The following is an 11352-nucleotide window of genomic DNA, read 5'->3' as shown; positions in this document are numbered from 1 at the left end:
ATCTCAAACATGACAATGAGTTCACTGTACTCCAATGGCCTCCACAGTCACCAGATCTCAGTCCAATAGAGCACCTTTGGGATGTACTGGAACGGGAGATTCTCATCATGGATCAACTGTGTGATGTCAATATGGACCAACATCTCTGAGGAATGTTTCCAGCCCCTTGTTGAATCTATGACACCAAGAATTAAAAAGGGGGTCCAACCTGGTACTAGGAAGGTGTACCTAATAAAGTGGCTGGTGACTGTACTGATGTCTGGGGGAACTTAATAAATCAGAATAAATTATTGGAAAATTATTATAAAAATAAAAATAAAACTGAGCATTAGTGGTTTTGAAGCTGTTGAGTAAAGCCTATCATCACCTACAGCACATCATAGTAAAGGTGAACAAACGCTGACTCTCTGGGCTCTGACACACTCTGGCACAGACTAACTGATATATCGGCCTAACCCTAATCTCAACACCATGACTGAAGACAAAGAAGGGAGCGTGCTGGTGGGAGAGAAGCGTGATGTGAAGGGCAGTGCAGAGCGCTCGACGAATCACAGGGTTTCACTCAGTTTGATTGTCACTGCTTTCACCTCCGAGTACTCGGCCAGAGCGTACTCTCCTCTGAAAGGACAGAGACGACACAGGAGGCAGGTTAGAGAGGACACAGTAAAAAACTCAAGATCATGAAAAATTAAGAAACACTGATGGTTCTTACAGCTCTCTTCCATTGCCGGACATCTTGTACCCTCCGAAGGGAGTCTGGGCGTGAAGAGCGTTATAGCAGTTTATCCTGAACAGAAGAAATGGTTTGATTTTATTTGTTGTCAGCTCTCTGTTTAAAGGTTACTTCCCCCACTAAATGACCATTTGTATATCAATTAATCTCCACCTTACCTTTGTTTTTCTCGCTTCACTCCACGATGAAGGGAGAATCCAAAAAAGGCGAACATTCTTCATGAATTGACGTAAACAGGTACCACATTTAACAAAAGCAGACTATGCCCCGGGGCCTCCTACCAGTGGGACGTGCCTGGAACACCTCTAACAGGAGGCGCCCAGGAAGATCCTGAACAGATGCCCGAACCACCTGAACTGACCCCTTTCGACATGAAGGAGCAGCGACTCCACTACTCCTTCCCTACCCTATCTCTAAGGCTGAGCCCAGACACCCTTTGCAGGAAACTCATTTTGGCCGCTTGTATCTGCGACCTCATTCTTTCAGTCACTACCCAGAGCTCATGACCATAGGTGAGGGTTGGGATGTAGAGTTGTTATATAACGGCATAAGGGATATCGGCAAAAATCCAATATTGTGCATCCCCAGATTATACTGCATGAACTGTGTGAGAGTTTATATACGGATGTTTTAATATAGTTATGCTACTGTTAAACGTGGTCCCTGTTCATGAAGAATGTTCGCCTTTTTTTTTTTTTTTTTTTTTTGGATTCTCTGTTCACTGTGGAGGTTTTTTCTTCATAAATTCAAGGTAACACAGTGAGTAAATGTTAGTAATGCTAGTTACTCTTTAAATATGGAGCTGGAGTCAGGACATGGTTAGCCAAGCTCAGCCTAAGGACTAGGACCAGGGACTTACCAGACAGTGCCAGTCTCCAGGGCTGCAGACACAGACAGAGCTCTGTCCATACTGGATGTGAAGACCGCTGACACCAGACCGTACTGTGAGTTGTTTGCTCTGTCGATGGCCTCCTGCTGGCTTTTAAAGCTGAATATACACTGCACTGGACCAAAGATCTGAGAGGGGACAGATAAATCAAATTAATATGTTTGCTGACCTCTCTGACTGACATTCACATAAAATAAAAAACATAAATGTGTCATATGAACAGAAAAGAAAAGCTAGACTGGTTAAATAAATACTGAATAAAACTGTACAGTCCAATATGATGATATGTGACAGTACGCCAGATGTGCAAACATAGAAGAATACAAACAACAGAGCAGCTGTGAGGTCAGTGGTTGTGATGGTACCATGACAGATGATACTGATGCATGTCAGTGATACCAGTGTCATGTCAAGAAAATGATTTCCAAAACCAGAGGATGAGACAGGGCTCTAATTTAGAGCTTACTTAGAGATAAAAATATTCAGATGAACCTCGATATCAGCGGATTTCAGTATATGTTTGCTATAAAATCCTTAGTCCCAACCAGGTCTCCAGGAAGTGCACCGGGCTCTGAAGCCAACTTCTCATAGTGGCTGAACAGTAAAATTACAATTTCTGAGTCCGTCACGTGATGCCATGAGGCCCAAAAAGACTTTTTCCCATTTACTTCCATTGGGAGGGAGGGTTGAGCGTCAAACCTCCACGAAATGACTCGTTTCACTATCAGAATTTGATCCATTCGGTCCGATAACATTTCTAAAGTCTAGAAGAGCTGCAGATTAAATCATTTTATTCATGGATACCCATTCAACCGGCAGAAGTCTGTAGTGCCGCTGCTCTGTGGGCCCAATGATGCAGAAGCAGTGCAGATCACCTGTCAATTTTTTATGTCGCGGTTAAACATTTTTGGCTTTGTGTGCCACCAAGCAACTTTCACAGGAATGAACAAGATCCAGCCTTCAACATTCAATCTCTTTTTGTACATCCTAGGCACCAGCCTGTGAACACACCCAAAGGATCCCATACGCCATGGTATTGAAGGAGGTTCATTCATTTCAGTGGAACCATCACAGCTGGATGGGGTGCATACAAAAAACCCAGAAAAATCAAGGATGACTGAAGTAATTAATCACTCAAAGTCAAAATCATGAGATAATATGTTAAACTTCTTAGTTGGTGTAATTTGGGGGATTTGTTCTAGTATTTTTTACTAATCTCATAATTTTGAATTTCACTGTCAGAAACAGGCTTCCACACAACTAAGCAACACATTTACTTCTCCTCCTGCGTGTGCAGCTCCTCATCAGTGCTGACTGCAGCGTGCCTCTCTGCACTGTCCATGGTGTAATTACAGCGCAGTTCCACAGGGTGTCAGTCACACACCGACACCGTCCTCGTCCCTATCTGTGTCTGATTCATTGGTACTGAACTGAAACAAGTCGTACCTCTTCCTTGGCGATGCGCATGTGGTCTTTGACCCCAGAGAAGATGGTGGGCTGAATGAAAAGGCCCTTCTCGCCCAAAGCTGCTCCTCCATACTCCAGCCTGGCTCCCTCCTGCTTCCCACTTTCTATCAGATCCATGATCTTGTCAAACTGCTGTCGGTCAATCTGGAGTCAACATCAAGAGAGTAAGAAGAAAAGATAAGGAGACAGTTTTTAAATATGGGAATCCTAAATTTAGGAACTGATTTACTGAACTTGGATGTGAACTTTGGACAGAGCTGGGCTGTTTCCACCTGCTCCCAGTATTTTTCCTGAACCAGGCCAATAATGTCCTGACTCCAAATCCGTACTTCCTACCTGTGGCCCGTGTGATGTCTTGGGGTCCAGCGGGTCTCCTATCACAATCTTCTTGGCGTTTTCTATGCTGCGATGCACAAACTCCTCATAAATACTTTCCTCCACAAAGACACGTGACGCAGCCGTGCAGCACTGACCCTGGTTATACAAAGCTCCTTTCTGGGTTTCCTCCACAGCCAGCTGCACTGTACACACACACACACACACACACACACACACACACACACACATAAAAATTGCAGTATTTATTAGTATAACAAACACATACTGTCTGCCCTCAGTTAAATGACAGATCATATTACATATGAATGGTTCAGTAGTGGCTGCACTGTACAGGCCAGTTTATCCTGCTACTGTTTCTTCTGCTGCTCTGTACTGACAGCGCTGTCTCTGCAGCCCCTCAAGCTACAGTATCTGTTTTTGATAGTGTGACAGTCGCTGAGATCTTCACCTTATAGTTGTGAGATGGCACAAAAAGCTGAGTTGTACAGATGAAAGATGAGACTCTCATGTTTCAATATTCCTGAGTAGTAAAGACAGGTAGTGAAACGCCCGGGGCTGCAGAGGTGTGAAGTAACCATGTAACAGGTCACACTGTGACTCCAGTGCACGCTGGAATATTCAACATACAACATCTTTATGTTGCATTTACTGATGTAAAGATGACAGAGACACAGAGTGTTCACTTACAGTCACAGTCAGCAAACACAATGCTGGGGTTCTTCCCTCCCAGCTCCAGAGTCACTCTCTTCAGATTACTTTTGGCTGATGCTTCTTTGATCAGCTGGCCAACCTGCACGCATGAGGGCACACAGAGTCATACAAAGAACCTTTTGAGGAACTCAGGAACTTCACTGGGACTAAAATCAGTTCATGTACAGTAGTTTAAATAAAGATATTCCCAGCATGCTGCCCATCGCTGAATGGCCACAAACAGTCGACACGGCTGCTTCAACTTGTGTCCAGCTTCACTCACAGAGCAAGGAAGTGCAGCATGAGTGGTACAAGTATTGAAAAGGGACGAACATTTCTTATAATGTTTTTAATGATAAAAACTATATTATGTGGTCGGCTTCCCGAACTGTTTAGGTCAGTGGTTCTCAAATGGTGTGCCGTGGCGCAAATCCAGGTGTGCTGTGGGAATTCGTAATAACCACACATTATTGCTGCAATATTGAACTGGGCCTGTACAAAAAGTTATGAATACATTTTTAACTGACTGTATGAATATGAAATGGTGTAGTCATATTTCTGGTGAGGTGCACAACAGGCTATGGTGCACCTCCCCAGAAATGTAACTACAAGTTGCAGTGACGCAGACCTCCTGTCTATCTTTGTAAGCTGACACCATTTCCCTCAGTGGAAACGAAGCTTTTATTTACTTTAATCTCACAGATAAGAAACAATAAATTGTGAAGACAATAAAGCCTCCACTAAAATAGCATTTTAAGTCTTGTGTGTAATTTATCCTGGCTGAAATATGAGCAGAGGAAATCTCCGCTCCTTGCTATGCTAATTTATACAATGTAAAATGCCATAGGCTTGTGCTAATAACGTTAGCATGTTGTATTTGTTTGGAAAACGTGTTTAGTATAAGACAGCTGTTTTGTCAGTGAACCTTGTGAGTTGTAATGGAGCCGAATTTTTTAACGTCACCTTTGTTAAATGTTGCTGTTGTTGAAATTGTCTCTATTAAGCCATGTTTAATGTGTGTTTTGGGTGTGTTATGTATCAACTAAACTTTACCGGACTTCACAGAAACTCCGCCACTGACTAGAGTTTTGGAGGTTTAACTGCAGAGTGACACAGACACATCCCTGCATAAATATAAATGCTCACAACGGCGTAGGCTACATGCGTGTGCTACAGTGTAGGGTCTGCTGCACAAGTATAAATCCCCCTTAATCTATGCACATGAGGGTACGCTTCTATGCAGAGCCTACATAGAAGGCCATCAATTCAACGCAAAAGTATAAACTCTGCTTCGGTTGTACAACTAACCAAAGTCAAAAAAAGAAATCATTACTAGCAGCACTGGACCACTTTAATGGCGTCTGGATTCTTTATCAAAGAAGTACACACCTCTGTAGAGCCAGTGAAGGCCACTTTGTCAATGTCCATGTGGCTGGCGATGGCTGCTCCTGCTGTGGGACCAAACCCTGGAACTATGTTCACAACTCCTGGAGGGAACCCTGCCTGAAACGGCAACCCAGAGAGCAGAGAGTGATTTATCTTCCCATTGACGAGCAACTCCTACTATATGGTTAAAAACATCTGATCCATTTGGCTAGTTCATGGTAGGTTCAGTATTCCTTTTACAAACTGTCTGTATGACCACTCTGTGATTATGTCTAGTGACGGACAGGGACCTGTGGGAGTCTGTGAACCTCACAGAGTTAAAGTGTTCACTGTCTCCCCTGCTGCGAACAGTCACTAAACATTTCGAAGCAGAGCAGTTTAATCACACGAGAAGCAGGATTTTCCATAAGAATACAGGCCCAGAATCTGTTCAAGAAGATGACTGTGAGACGTTTAAAGTCTCTCAGCCTAACATCAGACCTCTTTGATGAGCGATCCAACGTGGAGGGCCGTGAGGGGGGTCTGCTCTGCTGGTTTGATGACCACAGTGTTTCCACAGCTCAAGGCTGGCGCTATCTTCCACGTGAACATCAGCAGAGGAAAGTTCCACTGGCATAGACAGAAGAACACATGTTAGCTGATCTCGGCTTTCAATGTGTAACAGCACAAGTCAGGTTAATGCACATTGACACAAACAAAAGGCACGGTTAGACCACGATTCAAGATCTATTCAGAGGTAAACTGAACCTTCCCCCCTCTATTGGACTGATAGGAAGTTATTTAACAAGTCACCGTATATACCATAACTTTGCTTTTCACTATTATTCAACTTATAAACATTATAAAGGTTAATCTGCAACAGGGCCATGGGCTAACATGAGCTGATGGGTCACTAATAACCTCCATTCCTCCAATGGCAGAGCCAAACTATTTTCAAATGTGTGAGAAGTCTGTAAGCCAAATTCAAGTTATTATTTCTAGTCTCACTCCGTCTTCTGATGGATCAGCTTATAGATCACATGACTCCTTTGTGTGCAACCAGTTGGCAAATCTTGTTCAGGGCGCCCTATTTAAATTGCTCTGGCCTGCCTACTGTTGCTGCTTCCTCTGAGAGGTGTGCTCTCTCTGCCTAAGGCTTTTCGTGTAGGCGCATGGAAGGGCAGAGAGGTGTGCTCTCTCTGCCTGACTGTACGTTCAAACCAACAGCAACCAGAGCTTCCAAAACAGCGGAAGTCATTAATTTTTTAATGAGAGCCTGGCGACTTGGGCGACTTGGGCGACTTGGACTACCTGGTCGTCAGCCACGTGTCTTGTGCGACCAAAGCAACCGGAGGGGGTCCGGAGGGGAGTTAAAACTAGTTTTACTTTATGGTAACGAGCTCCAACACGGTTTGGCAACAACCAATCGGAATGCTGACGTGCATCGATGAAGCGGGTCCCAGAGAACAAGCCATGTAACTTTGGTTCCTACAGCACACTTGTTCCGACAATGGATATCGAGAGGTTGATTACTTGCGTTCGCGCCCACTCAGTCCTTTTATAATGTGTCGCTGTTTGGTTACAGAGACTAAAATGAAAAGATTGAGGCTTGGGATCGCATGGCAGAGGTGGTTGGTTGGTCTGGTGAGTTTTAAAGTGTGAAATGTTAGTAATAGAGGAGAGAATTGCAGGCTTTATTGTTTAATTATGACCTTTTTAGGTGTTCTATTTCTGTTTTCTGTTTTCATTGACCAAACATAACTGTCTGTAGGCCAACTATGAGCTTTTTGACTGGACAACAGCAAGCAGCAACTACGCTGCTTTCAAGCCAGTAGTCCGCTTTGCGGCTCCTTTAAATTGACAGGCACGATTGAACATTCGAATGATTCACGTGATGAGTGACTAGAGCGACCAAAGCTGCCACAAATATTTTTGACAGTCGTGCTTCCTGGGCATCCGCGAGAGACTTTGCCTCTTTGGAAGCTTTTGGTTTGAACGTACAGTTAGGCTTTCTGTGTAGGCGCATGGAAGGGCAGAGAGGTGTGCTATCTCTAGCTTAGGCTTTCTGCGTAGGCCACAGGAAAGGCAGAGAGGCCTAAGAACAGAGCCATACCGCCAAATATAATACTGCAAATGGAAATAAAGTTTTCTTTGACAAAAGTGTATTAAAACAAATGTATCCACTGATTACCAGACTCATCTTTTAAAATGGAAGTGGCATCTTGTGACAGAACTGGAAGTTGTAATTCCATGTTTGGCCACTATGTAAAATAAACGCATTGGTTCAACACTGCAAATTGACATTGTCTTCCTTCAACAACAAATGCACGTTTTGCCAATATACACACGTGGTTGGGTTTAGGAGAAAAGAACAGAGTTTGGCTTTTTATTGTAAGCGAACACCCTCCAGTGGTTGTTGGATGATGATGAAGACGTCCCCACTTTGACCTGTCGTCCTGGCTCCTCCTTGCTGTACCTTGTTTGTTGTACCTCATCAGTCTCTAGTTGTGATAGCAGTTGCCATTTGTGGATGTTGGAACACTGGGCTGGGAGTTCGTTCTTTGTCAGACTAGATGTTGGGCTCTGAAGCATCCAAATATCCCACAACCTCTGCATGTCACCCCTCTCGCTGGGGTTACATGTACAGTAGCAATCCAACAGGTCCAGATTCTCTGCTCTAGTCCAACTATGTCTTGTTTCAGTAGCTCATTTCTCATTAGGTTGTCTTGGTTCCTCAGCAACTGACACAGACCTTGTTGACTTGGGCAACGACTGAGCCGGTATGACTCTTGTGTTTGTGGTTTCTCTCATCCAGACTGGATATGTGTTACCCTACAGGCATGTAATAACCTGTTGTCAGCTCTGTGTCTTATGCACGTCTCGGTCTCCCGTTCATGGCGATGCAGCGCTGGATAACAATCACCACTCTCAGCTGCATGTTATGCACATCTGTCCCACTGCTGGGGAGGCAGAAACAAACACTGCCAACAAAGTTGCCTGCGGCCTCTCTTTCTCTCCCTCTCTTATTGTCCATCCCTCTCTCACGCGCACTTTCTCTTCCCCAGTTCTCCATTGTTCTGTCACTCCTCCTCTCCCTCTATCATGCCCCCCTGTTTCTCTCTCTTTCTCTGTTGGTTCAGGGAATGTTAAGAAGTTACAGCCTGGTGGGTCGGGTCGGGAAAAGAATCAAAGCTCTAACTCAAACCTTTCTGAAGCCGGAATCATGGGGCTGCATCCAACAATTCTTGTAACTGTAGCAGTTGGCCAGGTGTGTAGCCCTGTCCGAATAGGGTTTAGACTGCCTTGCTAAACCTGCTGCCATCTTTACCTGGTCCAGGATGAGCAGCAGAAAGTAATCACATAACCACAAACCAGTTGCTCTACAGTGAAGCTGCCCCCTGGACACACTGGGCAGAGGCATTATTAAAGTTTTTGGATGAAAACAGTAGCTTGTTTTTGTCATTCTCTCATCACTGCAACAGTCTCCAATGGAAATAATAACGACATGAGAGGCACAAACTGCGGCTAATAATCCAAACAACACACACATCACCAGTTCTTTGTTTTGTCCAGAAAAAAAATCCACTTTTTCACTTGGATGTTGGTCTGCAGAGAATATACAAGATAATAAAAGGAGCCTTAAATCATTAGGACTGGAGGTGATTCAAAGTTAGCAAATTCAGAAAAGAGGTCATTTATTTTCCAGTTGCTCATTTCCATGCTGGAAATCAGTGGACAACTAATTGGGCACTCAAACCCAAATTAGAAAGCAATGCATGTGAGTTCTGCATGTTTATTGTTTAGGCATTGTTAACTTTTACAACACTTTGGAAACACTCACAGCCATTAAGGGATCCTGGGATCACAAGTGGGGAGAAAAAGGTTTCCTGTTTTCCTCTGAGTATGACTCACGCTGCGTGTGCGCCAGCAGTGCTTTCAGTAATTACACAACGTCCTTCAGTATAAATTTCACTTTTATGATATAATCTCCCATGTCAAACAACAGCCGTTTTGTTCCTTTGTTACCAAAGCAACATTCGAGGTTATAGGCTCATGCTCAAAGATAAAAACTGAATGGCTTTATTCTGTCATGATGCTGAAATTATGCGTATGTGTCTGTCTGGATCTGAGACAAAGTGCAACACGATACGTCCGAACACCAAAAGTTGCCCCACCCTAGATCTGATGAAGTTATAATCAAAAGAGAAAAAAATACATATATTCCAATGTGTGAAAGTGAATCCAAGCTGCACAGGACCAGAGCTGTGTGTTCCTGTGAGAATAGCCCCGGAGGGATTAACAGAGAGGAGGTCTTGTTTAGAGAGAGCAAAGATTAAGATAAGGTTTCTGGTACACTTACCAGGGTTTCATTTCATCCTCACATCCAGACAGTGCATTCAAACTGCCTTGCTAGCACTACACGTTTATGATCACTGCTTCTCTGGAAAGTTAGGTTCAGTTTTTAGTGGTTCTCATTAAACCTGAGTATTGTCCCAAGACAGTCAGAGACATTAGCTGTGTAGATAATAGAGCCATTCACTGCTGTGACCTGCTGAAGTTTAATCTTAGCACTCTTGTAAAATTCACCTAAATTCACCAAAAACGCCTATCCAAGGCATACCCAGAGGAAATTACAAGCTGTTCTTTCATTCTTCCATTTTTAGTACATGTACATGCATAGCCTCATTTGAAAGGTCACACTGACGCAGAGCTGCCCCCTAACAGTCCACCTAACGTTAGGCGACCAGAAAGGTCATTAATTGGCAAGATTTCACTGGGCGCTTAGTCGCAGAAAACAAACATGACACTCTATTGTCAACCTATATGGCTGGACTATGTGTGACTTTAATTTGAAAGGACAGACACAGGAAGTGTCCACACTCAGCAGTCAGACAGGAGTCAGTTTAATTTCCAGGGCTGGTACCTGCGGTTATTCCACAGGCTAGTTAATAACATGTCGGGCAGGAAATCCAAAGTGTGGGATCATTTTGAGAAGGTGAAGGACGAACCCAAGGTGATATGTAAACTCATCTTCATTGGTCGACTACAAACATGACGTATCATCTGAAACATGGAAGTTGCTACATGCCCATTAGCCCACAGCGTCATTAACAGGCGGCTCGCTCAGTGTGTGACGTGCACTTGGAGATAAAATATAGGCCTATATTAATGAAGGTTCATTAGTGCGGTTTGTATTTCTCTGTAATGTAGCACAGTGTTAACAATGTTACTGATACTATTCTTTCTCACACCTTCAACTCAAACCATTGTGTTGCCCCGCCCAAAATATACAATTTAATAATTAAATTAATGTCGTAAACATGCGGGCGACTAGTCAACTAATGGCCCTACATGATGACTACTGGTCGGCTAGGAAAATTCTTACTCGAGGGCAGCCCTATACTGAAGTGCTTCTGTCATATAAGTTCCAAGTTGGGAAATGCACTTGTGCCCATGCATAGCCAGATGAGAATATCTTTATCAATTTTATCTGAATGTAGCGTTGGGTTATCCAGAGCAGCGCACTCTCAGAGTGGCAGAGCGCACTCTGGACACTCTGTCTGTGGAGACGGAGCAGCAGAGTGAATGTGTGATTAACTTAACCGTTGGTTCATTCATATAGAAATATAACGCTGCGTTTCTTCCACCAACAGGGCTCTCATTTTAGTGTAGAGCGTCAGACTGAATTTACCAACGCACCATGTCAGGTCACTCACTCTCCGGGACCGCCAGTGTTACTTGAATAAGTAAACACTGACCAACGGGACCAGACTGGCCGACCCGTATGCTCTCACCCAGTGGATGGATGATGTCACAGGAAGCCAATCTTACAAAGGAGGACCACACTTGTTTGTTTCCAAATCCAAGC

At 43.9% G+C, this 11352-nt stretch overlaps 1 protein-coding gene and 1 long non-coding RNA gene across 3 annotated transcripts in view; one reads left to right on the top strand and one right to left on the bottom strand.

Moving 5' to 3' along the window:
- LOC126395578 (uncharacterized) overlaps positions 1–11352 on the top strand; it is a 280183-nt gene that overhangs the window by 103030 nt on the left and 165801 nt on the right. The gene's annotated exons all lie outside the window — the stretch shown is intronic.
- Positions 7–11352, bottom strand: part of aldh1a3 (aldehyde dehydrogenase 1 family, member A3) — a 25563-nt gene continuing 14217 nt past the window's right edge. Inside the window, exons 6-13 of the mRNA XM_050052761.1 lie at positions 5985–6113; positions 5508–5621; positions 4116–4218; positions 3426–3610; positions 3069–3233; positions 1593–1750; positions 713–787; positions 7–618 (exon numbers count right to left, since the gene is read on the bottom strand). Coding sequence (XP_049908718.1) covers positions 549–618; positions 713–787; positions 1593–1750; positions 3069–3233; positions 3426–3610; positions 4116–4218; positions 5508–5621; positions 5985–6113 — 999 coding nt within the window. The 3' untranslated portion in view covers positions 7–548. The remainder of the gene's footprint in view (positions 619–712; positions 788–1592; positions 1751–3068; positions 3234–3425; positions 3611–4115; positions 4219–5507; positions 5622–5984; positions 6114–11352) is intronic.

The sequence above is a fragment of the Epinephelus moara genome, chromosome 1 (assembly GCF_006386435.1).
Source record: "Epinephelus moara isolate mb chromosome 1, YSFRI_EMoa_1.0, whole genome shotgun sequence".
Classification (NCBI taxonomy): Eukaryota; Metazoa; Chordata; class Actinopteri; order Perciformes; family Serranidae; genus Epinephelus; species Epinephelus moara.
The sequence above is the reverse complement of the archived record's forward strand: the minus strand, read 5'-3'. Positions and strand labels throughout refer to the sequence as shown.